Genomic DNA, 20,125 nt, shown 5'->3' with positions numbered 1-20,125 from the left:
ATCAACAGATAAGTGAATAAAGAAAACATGATATTTAAATACAATGGAACACTACTCTGTCATCAATTTGATTAATTTGTAGGAAAATGGCTGCACCTTGAGACCATAAAGTTAAGTGTAATAAATCAGACACAAAGGTTTAAACATCTCATGGCTTCTCTTATATGAGAAACCCAAGATATAAATAAAGAGAGAAATAAAAGTTAGATTATAGGAAATAAATAGATCTTTGCCAAAGGGAAGGAGACCAAGAGACGGAGGCTGTGGGGAAGGGAGAGGACGGGATAAAAAGAGTCAATCACACTATGTATATGTACCCACTTTCCAGAAGGAATGTGATCACTGTGGTCTGCCAGCACGTACCAACCAAAAATAAAAATGTCTGCCAGGAATTGAACGCTTTTATCGCTACTGAGCCTCTGATGAGAAGTGTCAGAGGAGACAGAGTGGTGGAGTAGTCTGCCCAGCACATTCCCTGGAAGGGCTGTCCCACAGCAGAGAAGCCCAGTCCTCTCTGTCACGTCTCTCAAAGCGGGGCTCCTAACAATAATGCATAAGGCACGTTTTTTGAAAACAACTCTTAGAGGAAAAGGTTAGGGTTTTGTTGCAGGGATATCGAAACACACTCAAGAGATAATGTCAGTGTATAGCTAGATTTCAGTATTCCTTCAATTATATCCCAGAAATTCGGTCACAGGAAGACTAGTTTTGAAAGTCCTACTTGTTGAAATTCACATCACATTTAACCAGTAAGCAAGCATCCATTTGTTATGGAGAAATTTTGCTGCCAAATTAGAGTTAGGTTTTCTTTCTTAATCGTACAGGAGAGCAACTTACAGGAATGATTTGGCCACATACACCAATAGGTTCACGTCTTGTATAAGTGAAGAAGTCTCCATCTGGAAAAGAAAGCACACACCCAGCCCTATAGAGAACTGAGGTACTTGACATTTGCAGGACAGAGGTTTGAAACTGATGAGAGAGGAAGACTAAAACAGCAATTAGACATAGAAAAGAATGCATATCTTAACTTACAGAAAAGAAATGGGAGCACTGAAATAGGAATTTGGAATGATAGTGCCATAAAACTGAATCAAATAAAGGAAAACATGCAAAATTAGAAAGGAACTGAAGGATAATTCTGCTCTTTGTCATTAGGGAGAGATGTTTTCCATAATATTGTTATTCTCAAGGTTGTATAGGACAACAAAGGGAAAGGAGGTAGGGTCATATCTAGCTAAAATAAGAATCATATTCAAGTGTAATTTTTGGCAGCTCAAAGTTTTACCAATAATTTAATCCTTTTAAAAAGTAATATAATTTTTAAAATACTAAAATTAAAACTGTCTTTCTAGAAGGAATGAGTCTTACTGTTGACTTGCTCTGAAGTGTTGTTTTCCTTTGTTTACTAAACCAAAAGCAAGCTCTGCACATCCAGCTAAGAAATGGCCAATGTAAAGGACAATTCTTTTCTGTCCAGAGCTGACTGATTGACATGTTTCCGAGTGTGATGTGGTCATCCTGAGAGTATCATTGTTGCTTGTATTTCAGTCACCACGGGAGCCCCCTGGCTGTCACAGCAAGGCTTGGCTTTCTGAAGACCATATGTACTTTAAATGGCTTTTTCCATCTGGTCTGAAGGCAAATATGGCGACTAAAATACCAACATTTCTTGGAATCTGTGGTCTCATTCCCCTCTTTTTACTTTCTACCACTTGTAACTTACCGGATGCTCCAATTAGAGTACAGATGCATGTTACGGACAGTTCTAATTGGTAAAGTTAACACATTTTTATAAGTTAAATTTCACCCTTACTATTTCCCCTATTGATGCTTCTTCATATAAAATATTTTTATATTTCTATTTTTTATGTTAATATATCACAGAAATAACACACACATGCACACTTGTATATACAAATTTGTATCTCAGGCTATAAGCACAGCCTCAGGTTGTTTTGAAGCTATTTGAAACAAATGATATGAATTAGTTCAATGATTCTGGTCTAACTGTACTGAGTTTGAACGGTTCCAAATAACCACAGTTGTCCCATAGCGGAGCATGGGAAGAGGCTTTAATTACATTATGGAAAAGGTATAAATGTCACAATGGAAATGAAGCCCAAAATAATTAATGTCAGAGGGAAGCTTTGTTGAGTTTGGCCCTTAGATAGCTGCCTCCAATCAGTAATTATAGCCTAAGAATGTTTCTACTTTAACAGTTTCTAAAATATTCATGGTGTTATATTCTGCCTGATTATGCTGAAACAATGTTAAAAATCATTTGATGAATCTTCACAGAATTCCCAAGTTTAGAATTGTGTTGGCTTAACTTCAGGGGAAAATAATTTTGCTTTGTTTGGCTGACCTCTTCAGGAGGGAAAGTTTGAAATTATTCAGCTCTGTAGTAATTGCCACACACTTGACTCACCCCAGAGGTCTCCCAGTGCTCCTTACCTACAGGTATGGTGCGGCCCTGGATCTTGTCAGCCCAGCCTGCAAAGTAGCGTAATCCTCTTATAGACATTTCTATATCCATCATATACGTATTAGAAAATAATTTTCCAGCATTTATTGCTTCCATTGTCTGAAAAACAGATTGTTCTCTAAATTTAAAATTTCAGAAGAATTTTAGATGAAAATATATATGATGAAGATGTTGAGTATGCACTAGAGAATTTTAAGACACATAATAAATTTTAAATAATCTTGACTAATTTTATCTTTTAAAAAAGATTCTAAAATAGTTAAAATAGCATGTATATATATATGGTCATATTGCGTGATCTAGGTAAAATGGGTAAGAGATTCCACCTGCTTAACCTGAGTGCTCTTTCTGTCCTATTTGAGTGCTCTCTGCTAACCAACACTTGAAGACTTGGTCACAATTTGAAACATCCCACTGGTGAGAGACTTGTGGAGTCTCCTTGATCAGATCAGAACTGTAATAAGATTTTGCCATGGAGACAATTTAGTGTTAGTGATTTTTAAGGATATTTCAATAATCACTTTTGGCACTCTAGGGGCCGAAGCAGGAGGATCACTACAAAGATTACATAGATTCTGTATCCAAAAAGTCATTTTAATTTTTGGATTTCAGATGAATATAGCCAATCTATTTACACAAGCAAAACATCTGAGCCTTTCATCTAAGAATTTTCTTTAGCAGTATTTTCAATTATGGAACTGAGAAGAAATAAAATTTATGTTATTTTGAATACCTTCAACAAAGTCATTCAACAAAGAATTCTAGTAGGAGTTCAGGGACAGGTAACTTTGAGAGACCTAGTACAATATTCTAGAAGATTCACACATGTTACTCTGTTGAAGGCTCTGTGTGCTACCATATTAGCTTGTTTAAACTCTAGAGTAAAGGAAAGAAATTTCTTTAATTTGGCTTAACTGAGAAATTGCCAATTCCTATCCTGTACAATCAGTTACGGGAGCAGAAGTTAACATCACCCAGAACTAGCAAGCAGGTGACTATGAGAGAACAACCCCCAGGGGTAACAGTCCCATCTGTTAGCTGGAGATGAAGTTTTTTCTGTTTTTCATAGCGTGTGCATGTAGCGCTCACTAAAACCAATCAAGTTGCCAGTTCAAACAGCGAATGCCTTGGATCTATGCATCCGGGTTCCTTATACTCACTGCCAGCAGCAGTCGATCTCTTTCAATTAAGTCAGCCAGCTTGTACAGGAGGCGACCCCTCTCTGAAGCATCCAGAGTACGCCATGGAGAGCCGATCTGAAAGGCCTGTCTTGCGGCCTTCACTGCTTTCTCAACATCTGCCTGTAAGTCGGAGGGAATGCAATTCAATACGCTCAACACATGGGCAGAGCACATCCAATGGGAATAATCCTTTAGAACAGACTGTGGCTACTCATAAACAAACACTGTGTCTCTATTAGCTCCAAGACTACCACATTCTATATATTCAACTACAGTAGGTAGGACTGACACCTGCTGATATTCTTTAGATGGGTGAGCTCCTCACATCTGACACAGGCTTGATTTCCTAGATTACACGTTAACAACATTTCAGTAGTTTACTAATACCTGAGTGTTTACCGTATTTTGGGTAATGTTCTAATAACTGTAGCTATGTTAACTCATTTGATTCTCAACCATTTCATGGGATTAAGATGTTCTCCATTTAACAGAGGATAAGAGAGTAAGATTTGCTCAAGGTCAGGAACTAAAAGTGGATGAACTGAGTTTGAATGGAGGTGCCCTAACAATGGGTACTTTGCTCTTTACCATACTTTCTATTCCTTTCATAATTTGACTCAATCCCTGCACTCAAGTTGCCTTCCATCATGATGTTCTCTGTTGTGTTTTTCTAAACCAAATCTACTACTCTAGTTTTTTCCTAATCATCCTTGGTTATTTCATTCCCTTATGTTTCCTTGTACCGACCCTTTCTAATTTCCCACAAATATACCTGCAATCAATATCACCATCCTTACATTATTACTTCATATGTTTGTTTTCCCACAAATAAATTGCAAGTGCATTAAATTCCAACATTCCTCTCACCTTCCTAGTTTTTGGCACAGGACTGACTACTGTGTGGAACTTCACAAATTAGGACCACACTACAGGCCAGTAGTTTGCAACGTTTTCAGAAGCTGTAATTCTGTTTCAGAATTAGAGTGAGCAGGAGGAAGTGACACTTTTTTTTTTAAGTTGCTCAAGCTGAATCTTTTAATGAGGAAGCCTCCCTCTTGGAGAGTTCTGGACCTCAAATTAATATGTCCCCACTTTAGCCTGCATTCAGTTAAGAAGCTTCCAACTTATAAGTCTAAAAATTAAAGTGCAGCTAAATAAAAATAGTTTTAAATACAGGTGGTCCTTGATGTTTGATTGGGTTGCCTCCCCATAAACACATGATAAGTTGCAAATAGTGTAATTAAAAAATATATTTCATATTCCTGATGTAATGAAAGTCATGGTTTAGCTTAACCTCCTTAAAGGTGCTCAGAATGCTTAAAGATTATCTTATAGTAGAACGTTGGATGTTTCACTTAGTTTGTTAATGCCGTGTCATATTGGCAGTGTACAAATAGACCGTGTAGCTGGCTGGGAGCTGTGGTTTGCTGTTGGTGCTCAGCACTGAAGGAGGATATTGTTCTGCTTAGTAGTGCTGGCCTGGTGGGGGAATCAAAATTTAAAATTCCAAGTATGGTTTCTACTGAATGTGTATTGCACTTGCATCTTACTAAAGTTAAAAATTGGAAGTTGACCTTTGTAAATTGTGGATTATCTGTATTTATAACCAAACTAAGGTTATTTGGAACAAGAGATTTTTTGGAGGTATAATCTGGTCTAATTAAGTAATATAAACTACAAGCAAATATTCTTCACAGTAATTCATCACACGAGTGTATCTCACTATAAAAAACTATAAAACTTAGGAGAATGATGAATATATAATAAATATATATGGCTCTATTACTTGCTATACCTGACAAATGACTGTATATTTTGAGCATTGAATTAATCATATTGTTTATAATTGGACATTAAGTTCTACCATTTTCCAATTAAATTCACTAAACACTGCTTAGGGAAAGTGACAGAGAAGCAAACCATAAGGACCTGAGTCTCCGGCATGATCTGTGAACACCACAGCTTATCAGACACGCGCAGCTCTGCGTTTAAACAGACCTGTGTGACACAGCTTTCATTTCAGTCCTTCTGCTTGGTGTTCTGCCGCTGGTCTTAGCCAGACATGGGCTCTCAGAGGGGTCCTGGCCCCCCAAAGGGATACGGAGGAACTGGCTGCGAGACAAAGTACTCTGCACGTGAAAAACAGTTCCTTAGAGAATGCTGCTAGAAATAAAGATATTCTTGTGCTGTGTCTGGTGAATTATGTCATCTTTCTCTCACATCTGATGTTTAATTTTATAGGAGTGTAAGTAGAGCAATGGTAGGGAATTTATAGGTTTGGAACAAGATAACCGAGATTTGTATTTAAATTCCTCCTTATTGGTTAGATAATTTTTGAGGCATCCAACCATCTCCTGATCAATCCATCCAACCATCTATCCAGAAGAGCTGGTACACACAATCCTCATATAGCATTCTCCTCATCAGTCTGCTGTTGACAGAATAATTCTACATTGAAGGGACTGATGTTTTGAAATATTTAATCAAATGGGAGGCACATACAGTCAAATCATCACCCCACTATCGTATATTTCACAAGTAACAATTATCCCACAGTATCTAAGAGGATTTGATTCCATAGACCACCTTACAGATAACTTAAATCCACACTGATAAAGTCTCTTATTTAAATTGACATGGAATTTTCATAATAACCTACATACATTTTCACATATTCTTTAAATCATCTCTATATTGCTCATAATACCTACTATCAGAGAAATGTTATGCAAATAGCAGTTATGTTATATTGTTTCAAGAATGATGATAAGAAAATATATTTGCTCACATTCAGTCTAGACACCTCTTGGGTAGACTGAATTTCATAGTTCATGTCAGCAACATCACCAGGGCTGGTGGAATCTGCAGAGGAGGAATTGTGGACTCAGAGGGTCTACTCTCTTCTAACGTGAAATGCTGTGACACAGTCTTTAAAGTTCTGCTTTCTTATCTGTAAATTCAAGGTAAGTGACTTCACAAGGTCGTGTTGAAGATGAAGTAAGGTAACCCCTGATATACATTTTGTACACAAGAGACATTACATTAAATATTTCTGGATACTTATAATTCATATTATACTCCTAGAATTCAAAGTGACATTAAAATACTGTAACTCTCAGCAATTCTTATCCATTGTAATATAGTTCCGGTCATATCGCTCCTCTTGCAGGGTTTTGCTGTTTTACATTGCTGACAGCCTGCTCCTCCTGTGTTGCCTATTGCTACCAGGCTAATCTTTTTCATATAATTTTGTCTTATCACTTTCTTTTTCAGAGCTTATAGCCGTTCCTTTTTCTCTACAGTCCCAAGGCCAAACTCCTAGGCTTGGTCGTCAAAGTCCAATATTCTTGGGCTCATCTCTCCTGTCCAATATTTGTGTTCGTGTTTTTTTACTACCCTTTTTCACCCAGCTCCTTATCATCCCTGCGATTCCCCTGGCCAGGAATGTTCTACTAGCGCAGTTCTTTGTTTTCAAAATCCTACACATGTTTAGGCCTCAAGTATTATTCCAACATCATTAACTCCGCACCGGACTAATCCAGCTTGATGATAGCTATTTGTTAAGAGCCTGCTCAGCTCAAGGCACTGGGACACGATCTTTACGGCCCCAAGTTACCATAGTGAACTGCATGGCCCTTGTTTCCCAGGCGAGTAGACCCCATGAACATGAAATCCAGCAGTGTAGAGCCCAAATATGATCTCAGATCTGACTCAAATCTAGTTCTTATAGCTCTGCCGAGTTATTCAGATAATGTCTCCTTTGCAAGGAATACTTACTGCTATCTGTATTAAAGTTAATTTCTATTTATTCTAGGCCTAAATGGCAGTTAATAAATGTTTTCTAATTTGGTCAGCTATCTTTTAAATCTATCATTTTATCCATATATAACTTGCATGATATTTATATCATAAATGAACTTTTAAGTGATTCCATTGTGCAACAAAGCTTTTATTATATTAAAAGCCATTGGGCTTAAAACGTTGTTGTTTTCATTGTTGATTGTTTGCTTGCTTCTTTTTTTTTTATTTCAGAGCTACCATTTTTATTCAAAGATTAGCTTTATAGAGATATAATTTTTTAATTAGCCTAAAAACAATTTGGTACATTAACTCAGATTTGGTAGCAGTAGTAACAAGTGTGCATACAACATTTAAAATTTTTTAAGTAAAGACCCACTTGCTGAGTATGTAAACAATTTGAAAGATAGGCTCTCAAATTCCTCCTAAGCACTGGTAAGGAGAGAGTGAACGCTTCAGCCACTCCCACATCGTACATTTGCGTATTTATTCACAGATGAAGAAAATAGTTATCAGATCTTTTACTCTTGTCATAAACACTTACTTTGATGTACATTTGCTTTTATCCCCAACTATTTGTTAAGTCATGCAGTAGAAGCAGTTTTCAGGATTAGTCACTACAGCCTCACAGAACCACTGATGCGGAAACAGTTCCCACCCATATCTGAACTTCTGTGAACTGCATTTGTTTCGGCCCTTCATCCCTTCTTTGTGTTACCACTGCAAGTCATTGCTAGTTCCTTTCTATTCACATTAAATCCCCAAAGCTTTTGGCTCATTATTTAGGGTCAGTTCCAGAACACTAGGTCTGCTGTGACTAAGTAAATTATAAGATCCTGGACTTATGGCCTTGCAATGCCAGGGTTATAGTCAAATACAATGTTCCACAACCACATAGAAAAAAACAAAACAAACAGCCTTATCTGGGAAGATTCGAGAAGGCTTGGAAGAAGCCCATAATAACTGGGGCTTCATGCGCCTGACACTTGGAAAGATTTTATTAGCAATAAGTTCCTCTTTTCTTTCATGTACCAGAGTGGAACTCAGGACCTTGCACTTGCCAGGCAACTGGAGTGCCGCTGAGTTACATCCCCTGCCCACCTATATAATATTAAGTAAAGTATTCAACCTTTCTGATCTGCTATTTTATCATTATTTATAAATACAGCTAAAATAATATCTTCCTCTTAAGGTTTCTTTAAGTATTAAATTAATACAGCATTTAGAAATAAGAAGAATTGGGCCCGGGATTTAGATCAGTGGTTCTGCTCCCTGCCTCGCAAGTGCAAGGACCCAAGTTTGATCCCCCATACCAAAAAAAAACAAAAAGAAATAAGAATTGTCTCAGTACTTCGGCTGGAATGTAACTATATATATTAACTAGTCATTCAACTTGTGATTTTAAATGTATTCATTAATATTAACTTAATGATTTTTAATAAAATCTCTTCGCAGTATATTGCCTAAAATAAGTTGTCTAAAAATCATATATTAAATTTAAAAATTCATATAGCGAGTTAAAAAAAACAATGGTTTTATACAAATAAAGGTTTTCTTTCCTCTTTCAAATGTGATTAGAACTTTTCTATAAACTCTGTTTGTATAATAAATCTATTACACATTATTCCATTGGAAAACTACATGAAAAGAAATAGCTACAATACCTCGACCATAGCAGCCATCATCATTACCTGATGACCAAGGGCCCTTCATGAGCTAAGTCTGCACCAAGATCCATGCGTTCAAGGCATTTATTGAATTTTCAGTGGGGTTTGGGAGCTCAGAATGGTGAGAATCAGAGGAACCTGACATAAAACAGAGCTAGAATTCAATAACTCACTTTATCTCCTTCTTCTACCTCACAAATTATCTCTTCCGTTGCAGGATTAATGACCGGAAATTTCTTGCCACTCACTGAATTATGCCATTCATTGTTTATGAAGATCTGCAGGGATACAGATAAAGTACATTAAAAGCTTTCAAGCATACCTTTGGAAATTTTTATGAATTTAAACTGAAACACCACACAAGGCCTAAAAAATTTTCCCAACTAAAAATGTCTTGGTTGTAGCTGACATTTTACATAGAAACACACAAACATATACACGTGCATGTTTGTTTGTACACTAAAATGAAGTGATATTTTAAAAGTTTCTTGAAGGTATACAGTTTTTCAATGCTTGAAAATACAGACTGTAGGAAACATTTTAAAAATGCTATTTTCATAAGAGCATCTGCTAATTTACTTGTTTTCAGGGATCAGGTACTAAATTCCTTAGTAATACAAAGAGCGTGCATGCAGAAAATTAGAATATTATTCTATGTGCACTACATGAGAACAGAAGTAGTAAAAACCATCAGTGTAATTCCTAATGTCTCAGTTTCAACTTTGCACCTCTGAATTTGTATTTCATTGATAAACCAATTTAATTTTCATTTTTCTTTCAATTGATAAAAATAACTGACAAAACTAAATTAAAGAATACCCTTTTACGTTGGATAAGGCTATAGTTTGTTTCTGACATGCTAGGATTTTTTTTCTTTCTTTTCATCTCTTTATTTCTAATTTATTCATTTCATTATTAATATATGAAGCAATCATAGATAACTATTAGGTAATCTGTAGTACAGCTTACTGACAACATGAACTAGTTCATTTAATTTTGAATCACAGATATTTGATAAATATATATATATTCTATCTATCTATTCTATCTATCTATCTATCTATCTATCTATCTATCTATCTCTATTTGGTGCCAGGGATTGAACTCAGGCTCTTGCGCTTGCAAGGCAGGCAGCAGAACCACTGAACCAAATCCCTGGCCCTGATAAATATATTTCTGAAAGAAGGTTGCCTTATGTGCTGGACTTGTATAAATATATCTTAGTTCTGATATCCATCCTTACTTGATACTTAAAGATAGGTATCAATAGCTCAATCCTGAATGTATCAAAACACCATTACCCAAGGTTTATGTTAGTCATTATGCTGATAATAAGTCAGTGAAAATTAAACATTTCCCAGTGATATCTATCAAAATTATCATATTATCCTTCACGAAGAAAAAAATGTCATCTTTTCAACTTGAAGGAAGATAAATTTCAAGTCCTGACTGGGACAGCTCCTATCAGAGTGAAGCAGTGTACAAGCTATCAGAAACACTTTGTAGAATCCCATCATTAGTCTTAAAATGCACTTACTTTTATGCACCCTTAGCCCTTCTCACTTAGTCTGTCTCTTCCTTTTTTTAAAAAAATCATTCTTGGTACGGGGGATCAAACTCAGGTCCTTGCACTTGCAAGGTAGTCGGCAGAACCACTGAGCTAAGTCCCCGGCCCACTAGTCTTTCTAGTGGGAAGTGGGAAACATTTCAGTCAGTGTGTCTGAAACTCAGGTCAGTGAGTTTTGGCTACTGTACCCTTCTATTCAAGCCCCTGATCTCTCTGTCTTTCTCCCCCCACCATATAATTGCTATTCAGTTTTCACACCTCTTTTTTCCTTCCTAATTTTTAAACCTCTCCCTGTCCCACATCTACCTCATTAAAATTTAATTTTTACCCCCTTACGAGAATCTTCCTCGCCTAACCAAGTTCACTTTTCTCTGCATGCCTCGTCCGAACACTTTGTTGATTCTGTTCTTCAAGATCCTTAGCACGGCTGGTGAGGTGGTTTTGGATTTGGCTCCAAAGCCCTTTTCCAACCTGTGGTCCTGCTGTTCCCTTCTGCTACCCATCACTTTGGCCTCACTCTACCGTCTCCAGTGCCATGCCCTTCTTTACTCCACACCTTTATTCATTAGGTTCCTCAGGTGGGAGTTTTGCTACATTCTTCTTCTCCTTGCAATTCTGCTTTAATAAATTATCTCCTCATGAAGATTTCCCTCGTTTCTCCAATTGTATCTACTCTTTTTTTCTAAAACAATGTGCTACTATTTCAAATGATTGTTTATTAATTCTGCTTTGTGTTAAAGTTAAATATCCACATATGAGCCCATAAAATTTCCAATGAAAAACCACAGACGTTGTCATACCTGTTAGATTTTTAATTCAACTTTTCAAAACTTGCCAATACTGCCTTCCCCTTGCCCTCAAAGCCATATGTCTTTATCTCTCTAACTCTGAATATGTATCATTCTGTAATAAATATAATTAGAATTCTACCCTTTTACAATTTAATTTTACTAAACAGAATAAAAAGAGAACATATAGAGTTGATTTTGTTTTGTTAGCCTCATAGTGAGACTTTCCAGTTTTTACTTGAGTCTTTTTATCCTTAGATTTGTGATAAATTTCCGTTTGAAATTCTGAATAATATGAGCTCAATATATTATAGTTTTGTTTTACTTCCTTCATCTCATTTCTTGGTGAATACATCATTGCAACATGTATATACCATCTTGTTTTAGTATCAGAATTGTGGATATAAACTGTATGTAAAATTTCTTCTTCAGATTAAAGTCAGTTAATATTTGTGTAAATGAAATTTACTTAAGTAAAACTCAGTTCATTTATTATCCTTCATACCACCGAGGCGCTGATCTGCAGATATTCCCAAATCACCAGCCCCAGCTCTGCATCGCACACTCCTAACCTCTAATAGAGGAGAACATTGTGAACCCAAGCGTGTTTGAACTTATGCTTACATTACCATAATACTGAATGGTCACACTCTGTTTTGTCAGGAAAGTTTTTGTCAAATAATGAGCAAGTATGAGAGATGCACTTTGGAAGATACAGGGGGAAATGTGAGATGAGTTAGTCTCGGCCCTGCCTCCAGAAGTGTGCAGTCTATGACTGGTGGTGGCCTTGTAGAGATGAGGGCCCGAACACTAACCCCAAACCTGCTCATTTATCTCAAGTGCGAGCACTCAATTATCTGAATACTGAGGGTTTAGTTTATATATAAAAAACTCATACACTAACATCTTTTGTCTTCAAAGAAAAACAAGTACCATGCATGCCGTATGTTCACCACGGCTGATCTAAGAGGAGCAGGTAATCATATGGAGAGCAGCCAGTAAGGCTAGACTGTACCAAGAGCTAAAGAAGCGCTTTAGTTAGTACGTCGCATAGTGAGACTCATGGGAGAGAAGAAGGTGGGCTGAATGAACACGCTTTGAAGGATAGAATGAGAGAGGGTTGGTCACAAAAATGAAAAACAATGTGCAAAGAGAAGGACCGATCTTGTGATTTTCTACAACAGAGTAAAGAAACTGCCCCACACTGAGCGCTCCTGCTGAATCAAGTCATAGACAAGGCCTGACAATGAATATGAAGTTGGTTTGTGGTGAATTTTGATCCCCCCAAGTAAGAGGCTCGAACTATATCCTGGATCACATGGATGCTTTAGAAATACTGATTTTAGAGTACCAAACATTCTTTGATGTAGAAACGCTAGAGTCTATGAATTATTCCAGAGTCTACTTTCATAAGCCAAGAATGAGATCAGAAGAGTCTAGAGCAGTAGGCAGTAGTAGCCTGAGTTAGGAATTAGTTATATAATTCCACAAGCAAACCTTTCAGGAATTAGAGAGAACAGAGTATGGATAAAATGATTGCTGATTTAGCTGTAAAGGCCAGGTATTTATTTCAGCATCATTTTCTGCCCCTGAGCTGTGGAGAATTTAGGAGCTACCTTAATCATCTTTATTATATTTCAATTTTCTTAGCTTTACATTGCCATTTGCCTTTTAGCTACCTGTATGACCATATGTATTTGAATAATTACCATCCTGTAATTACATTTCGTGGTTATATAGGGTAGTCTAGGGATAATGAATGCTTATCATAATACTTATGAAATCTGTTTTAGATTTGTGGAAGTAATGTATCTTGATAACAACCTGATTTTCTTTTCATTCTTTTTATTGAGTTTATTGGTACAATCTAGGTATACAATACAGTTATGTTCATTATTGGGATCTTGTACCTTTACATGACAGGTCTTGGTTTTCATTTTTCCCCCTTGTCCCTGCCTTCCCCTCACCCCTCCTCCCTTCCCCATTTACAAACACTTTATTTCCATTTTTTCAACTTCTCATATTTTTTTCTTTTCCCTTATTACCTTTCCCCTACCCTTCCCACTTTCCCCTACACCTTTAGTCCTTTTCTTCCTATTTCACATGGTCAGTTATCCCATTAGGATCTTATGTACTATCATAGCTTTTCACACCAGAGAAACTATTTGGTATTTACACATGTGTGTCTTATTTATTTCACTTAGCAGTATATCCTCAATATATATCCATTTTCCTATGAATAACTCTAATTTCTCATTCTTTATGGCTGAATAGTATTCCATTTTATAGAAAAGAGACTTTTTTAAAAAAAATAATGATTATATTCACCATAGGGAGCTGGTACACAGAACACATTTTAATTCTTTTTGCATTCCCTTCTCCTCTCTCTCTCTCTCTCTCTCTCTCTCTCTCTCTCTCTTTTTTTTTCTTTTGGTAGCAGGTATACAACTCAGGTCCTTGCAATTGTGAGGCAGGCAGCAGAACCACTTAGCTAAATCCTCAGCGACAACATGATTTTCTGTTTCCTGTTTGAACTGCTCCCTGCACTCAGTGCCAGGCTTGGAAAAAACAAACAAACAACAACAAAAAAAAACTTAAACATACCAAATAACCAGGTTTCCTTTAAAATTGTTTCCCTTTAAACTCAATATACTGAGTAACTGGTTTAGACAGCCCCATTTCCAATGGTTCATTTTAAAATCCATGAAGCAGGTAGCTGCTGGACAGCTGAGCAAATTCCCATGAAAGGCTCAGGATGGAACATCATTCTGGCGACCTGTTTGGGACTCCTCCCAGTCAGGAGCTGATTTTCTTCTTATTTCCAATAAATGCTCTTCCAACTTTCAGCTTTTGTCTGTGATTTTTTTCTTGAATTTCATGAGTCAACAGCTAGGTTTTACATGGTTTCTACGGAGTCAGCTGTTTCAGATTTGAAGGCGCCTCTAAGATTGATAGGAAGTAAGACACTAATTGTGAAGTGCTTTTTCATTTTTCTTTTTTCCTCTGTTCACAGTATGCTGTGGTTAACTGTGATTACAATGAAGAGGTGAGATTTGCACTCCTGCTTTTACTCAGTAGCTTGTTTCTATCATTCTCCTGGAGTTAGAGCAGATTTGGGGAACAACATACAAGAAAATGGGGTCCTATGGGCCCATAAAAGCGAATAGTACTGCTGCTGCTCTCAAAGTCACCTCAGAAGGACAAATAATTCCCAGTGATAAATTTATAATTGAATGTGTCCCAGATATAGGAAGAAAATTACAAAAGAAGGCATTTGGTCCTGATACTAGCTCTTTACCTTTTCTGTTCGGGATAGCCACTGAGATTGCTCTCCATCCAGAACCAGGAGCAGCCTGTATGGCTTGGGTCTAGATGTTCTTCCAAAACCTCATGTGGCTTTTTGAGAGGCAGCTGGAACTAGAGTGTGTGACGCTGGGATTGATTCATGGTGCAATGCTAGGCAAAAGTCTACTAGGACTAAAAATGTGAGTGCTACCCATGCTAAGTAGCCTGGGGAAGGAAAAAGGGACAGAAAGAACTGTGGTCCTCTCCCTTGCTTGCTTTTGCTGTCTTCTGCCGACCATGAACTGCATTCATCCGCATTTCTCCTCTGCATTGTCCCTCTGCCAAGCTACCCTGCCTTGGAGCCAGACAATTGTGGACTAAAACTTCTAAAGATTGTGAGCTAAATACATTTCTCCTCTTTTAAATTCAGGTATCATGTATTTTGCCTCAGCAATGAGAAAATCAGCTTATACATTAGCCAAGGAAAAAGAGAAATGAGATCAGAATGTAGCTATTCCTGTGCTGGCCCTCTAAGAGGCCCAGCCAGTTTCCCAGATCACTGAAGGTAAAATTCATCTGCTTTCTAAAGCTGTGGAAAGCCAGGACATTTCCATAAATGCTGTGATCAGGATCACCGCCAAAAGGTCAAGAAGCTGCCCATCCCTTGCCTAATGTATAATGGCGATAACTGAATGTAGACCTGTCCTAAACAAAGGTCTAGGGTTAAACCCTTCCATTCGTTTGGTTCAGCAATAAGACTGAGTGGTCCCAGAACACACATCACAGGTTCCTAGAAATCACACTGCCTTCTCTGTCCATGAGCTCCAACAAACTGTAATTCTAAGATGGAGGGAGATTAAGATCCTTCTTGCTACTGCAGCCTTGTTCTCTGTTTTCTGCAATCCCAGCTGCCTTCCTCAGTTAATACAACCATCAGAGTGAGGGAGGAGACCACCCCTACATATGAATTGGGCAACTATGGGTTAACTCTGTTATTAGGCAGCTATGGGATAAGTAGGTAACTATGCTCTTTGTAGAATGTTCCTGAATAGACAGAAGAACTTGTATAATCTGCCACCAAAGGAGCATAACAGACTCAGAAAGTCCTGCCTGAATCCTTCATCTCCCCCTCTCTGCTGCTCTCCTTTGTGTAAATCCTGCTTGCTCTCTTGCCAGGGAAATTATGGTGGAATCAAGCTTTGTAGATGTAAGAAGAGGAGTCACTCTAAGCCACTGGCATCATTAAAAGCTGCTTTTCCCCCCTATCTTTGTGTTAAACAGTTATCTCTAGGGGGTCCTCACTGTTTCCTGCCTCAAGAGCTATAACCAGGAAATGTATAGCCAGATATTTTTAATAGCCCTTTAGATACAGTTGGCACAATTTTCTATTCTCTCATGCCTTTCTAATTAGTCTAAAAAGCACACCCATTTTGCGATAATGAGATATTTTATCTCTTCTAAATACCACTATTTGTATGCACCCAAGATTAGGGCTCTCCCTTTTCCCCTATTAGAGACAGAGGTAATCCCCAAATTCTGGGCTATTAAAAAATGTGAAACAAATTATTACCTATACTCATTCAGTTAAAGGATACTACTACTTTTCCTCACCAGTGATAGTATCTGTTGATACTTGGAGGCTGAAAGGGGATTTCAGCCCCTAATCAACAAAAGTGCAAGGCCTCCTTAAGATTTGTAATAAGTTTTGGGCACTCAAGAACCCAGTGGAACATGGAGTCTATTTCAAGGTCTTTGACTAGCAAAGTAGGCAGTAATGCTTTACATCTTATGGTACTTGACCTGTATATCCTTTTATCCCAGGTTTCTGAAGAAACTGCGTGGTTTATAGCTTTAGATTTAAAAGACACATTTTTTTTTGTTTACTCCTCCACCCTGACTCACAATTTCTTTATACATTTAAAGACCCCCTCTGTTCAGGATACTAAGTTAATCTCAGTATCTTTTGCTCCAAGGGTTTAGAGACAGCCCTCACTTATTTGGATAAATCTCCTTCTATCTAAAGTCCTACAATATGTGGATGACATCCTCTCATGTGCCCCTTCTGAGAAACCCTCAAACCAGGGCACCCAACCCTATTAAACTTTCTACCGAAGAGAGAATACAAGGTTTCTTGATGTAAGTCACAACATTTAGTTCCTCTGTAGAACACCTTGGTCTCATCCTCTCCAAGGAAATTTAAAGATCATGGAAAGAGGGCATTAACCCATTACTTCTTTCCGCTTTTGAAAATGTAAAGCAATTCAGAATATCTGTGAGCATCATATGCCTCTGCCATTTCTAGGGTACAGATTTTGGTGAGATAGTGAAACAGCTTTATTAGTTAAAAGATCTCAAAAATCTATCACTTGTGTTTTAGTTTGGGAACCAAGCTCTCATCGGCTTTCCCAAAACTCACACAAGTGCTTCTACTCACTCCTACATTAAATCTTTCTATAGGAAAATAATTTAATTTATATGTTTCTATGAAAAGTAAAATTACCCTGGAAATCTTAACCCTGGACTGAGGGCCTACACACTAGTTGATAGGAAATTTCAGCTGGAACCTGGACATAACAAGAGCTGCCAGCCTGTTTTGGAACAGTGACAACAGTGGTCCTTCTGGATCTGAAAGCCTCTGAACCAACCTTTAAAAACGATCTTACTGTTTTTACTCCTCACAATGTGGCCACAATCCTCTCCTTCAGAAGAATTTCCTGGCTCTCTGGTAATGACGTTCTTAAATACAAGGCACTGCTTACTAAAGTCCACTGAATGCTGGTACAAGAATCTTTCACAAAGAAGGGAATTCCTTTCACTTTAAGAAATAAATTAATGAAACATTGTCTAATAGAATTTAGAATTTATTATATGATTGGACGGCCAAACCCAGACTTTCCTTTTAAATAAGACTTTATATTGTATTTGAAAAAGGCTCTTCACACAAGTTTAGTTAAATTAAATAGTTTATGATTCAAACCTTATGGAAACCCAAGGCAAAGAAGCACATACAAGTTGTACTAACCTTAGTATACTGAATCTTCAAATCAGCCAGTGGGGTAGGTATGGCTGATTTTGCTGAAGACATTTCTATTTCTGCTCCTGGAACACAGACGAGCGGCTCAGCAAATATGATTCTAATATAGCACTTGGCTTTATTTGTTCCTTTTTATCTGCAGTGGTTAAACTTTATTTGCATATTGGGATATGATTGGATGAACAGGCCCGGAGCAAGAAATGAAAGGACTCTACTTTTTTTAACTCCTAGGGCAGAAAACTTTTGACTTTGAACCTAAATCCTTTCGAAACCAGCACTCCAACACTGAAATTGCATGAGGAGACAGGGCACGATTTTCAGATGAATTAATTTACAAACCAGAAACTTGTGCTAAGGATATGCAGCACAGCTGCTCTGACGACTAAACCCAGGTATTGTTAAACTGCTACTACTATCATCATTATGATTAGATTTTCATCCTTTTCATGCTACTGCCTAGGTAACTTTTCTCTCTCGGACAGACTTGGAATCGGAGAAGCCAAATTGAAAGAGTTCCAAAGGGCACTAGTTCTCAGTAGAATATGTGCCGAAAGAACCCTCGCCAGGAGTCTCAGGACAAGGCCAGCAGCAAAGTAGTCATCTCCCTGAGAACAGGGGCTGGAAAGGAATAAAGGCCCTGTAAGTGGTGCCCTAAGCCAGCTTTTAAAAATCGAATTATTTAGGTATATTTTCAGTGCTGGGTTACTATAGCTACTGTGATTTCAGAATCCCTAAATTATATTTATTTTTCTACGTGGAATCAGGAAAGTCAGCAGGTCTATTAAGGATCTCAAGAGTACTGGACTGAAGTAGACAGTCTTCAACAATCAGCAGTGTGACAATGTCTTCTGTGAAAAACCATTTAAAACTAAAGGAAATTCTGGTTTTGAAAGGTGTTTGCATCTGTTAATCATTGCTATAGACAAGCATAAAACAATTTTAAATAAGACTTGGGAAATTCCAAAAAGGAGAATTTTAAAGTGACCTACTCTCATGTTAAGTACATTGTTTATTGTATTGAAGCTGTAGCAAAAGTTCAAGCAGGAATAAGAGTAATTTCTTTGGATGATCTGATTACTATGAATTAACAAAACCAATTTCCTTCTAGTGAAATTTCTAGCTTCCCTGAATACAGAGTTTAGATGGGCAAGCTATTATTAATTAGCTTTTTCAAGATAGACATGCAGATCTCAGTATTCATTCCATCTTCATTTGGTAACCCCACTTTTTAGACATAGAAAGTGTGAGTAGCTTCTGCATAATTATAGACCTAATAAGCACAAGGCCAAAATTTCAGTGTCATTTCAGGCCTGCCTTTCTTCAAAGCCTAGGGTCTGGCCCCAATCCCCCACCCCCATCATTTCATCTGTTAAGAAGATTCCCAGATAGCTTCAAGAATCAATTGCTTTCCTTCTCCATGTGGATAATCATCTCACAGGCACTTAAGCTTAACTTTTCATTCACCTAAGGCAAGAACAGGTGAACATAATTTTTATGAGACAGACAATAAATACCTCCAGGTTTGTGGGCCAGATGATTTCTGATAGAACTTCCTCTAATTTGTTTTAATTAAACTACAGACAGTCACTAAATGAATGAGTGTGGACATTTTTTAGTACAATTTTCTTTATAAAAAGGTAGAAGACAGACGAGATTTTGGTGGCATGGGCCAATCCTCTAGATTCTAAGGCAGTTCCGTTCCATTCCAAAGTCCTAGACTGCACTGAACCTCCTAGTTGAAGACTCGATAGAATTGTCTGTATCCTTTCAGCATTTCTCCTTTTCTCTCTCGGGTCATTTCTGAGTGTAATTGTTTTCTCTTTCATACATGTGTTTCGAATTAAATGCACAATTATACAACAGCTGTTACATAATGTGCAGGGGCACTGCAGCCTGGGCCAAGCAGCTCTGTTTTGCTGTTTTCTTCTGAACCTATTTCACAGTTGTTTGTAGATTCCAACACTGGTTTATTTGAAATCCAGGAAGTGAAAATAAAAGGCCTCATAACATACTTGGCATGTCATCTCATTCTTCGGATGAACACATTTTTTATTGTACATTGTTGGATAATTTCATAGGAATAGTCTCCTTATAATGGACATTACTGAGTGGGTCATGGTGCTGCATACCTGTAATTCCAGCAATAGGAAGCCTGAGCACCAGGATCACCCCAAGTCCAGGTCAGCCTGAGATACATGGTGAGTTCCAGGCTAGCCTGAACTGCATAGCAAGACCCTGTCTCAAAAAACAAAATAAACAAAACAAAACAAACAAAGGCAACAACAGGCATTACTGAACATAGGTTAAAGCAACAACT

At 37.5% G+C, this 20,125-nt stretch overlaps 1 protein-coding gene across 1 annotated transcript; it reads right to left on the bottom strand.

The window, feature by feature from the left end:
* Positions 1–783: 783 nt before the first annotated feature.
* LOC104862943 (aldehyde dehydrogenase, cytosolic 1-like) lies at positions 784–17,931 on the bottom strand. The gene is made up of 5 exons (XM_010625171.3): positions 17,797–17,931; positions 9,308–9,412; positions 3,649–3,789; positions 2,458–2,587; positions 784–899 (listed from the first exon to the last, which is right to left on the bottom strand). Exons 1-5 carry the CDS (start codon positions 17,857–17,859, stop codon positions 799–801), a joined length of 540 nt encoding a protein of 179 aa, XP_010623473.3. The 5' UTR covers positions 17,860–17,931; the 3' UTR covers positions 784–798.
* Between the last annotated feature and the right edge of the window lie 2,194 nt (positions 17,932–20,125).

The sequence above is a fragment of the Fukomys damarensis genome, unplaced genomic scaffold (genome assembly GCF_012274545.1).
Source record: "Fukomys damarensis isolate Sample0158 unplaced genomic scaffold, DMR_v1.0_HiC HiC_scaffold_31, whole genome shotgun sequence".
Classification (NCBI taxonomy): Eukaryota; Metazoa; Chordata; class Mammalia; order Rodentia; family Bathyergidae; genus Fukomys; species Fukomys damarensis.
Note: the sequence above shows the minus strand (reverse complement) of the source record. Positions and strands in the feature narration are given on the sequence as shown.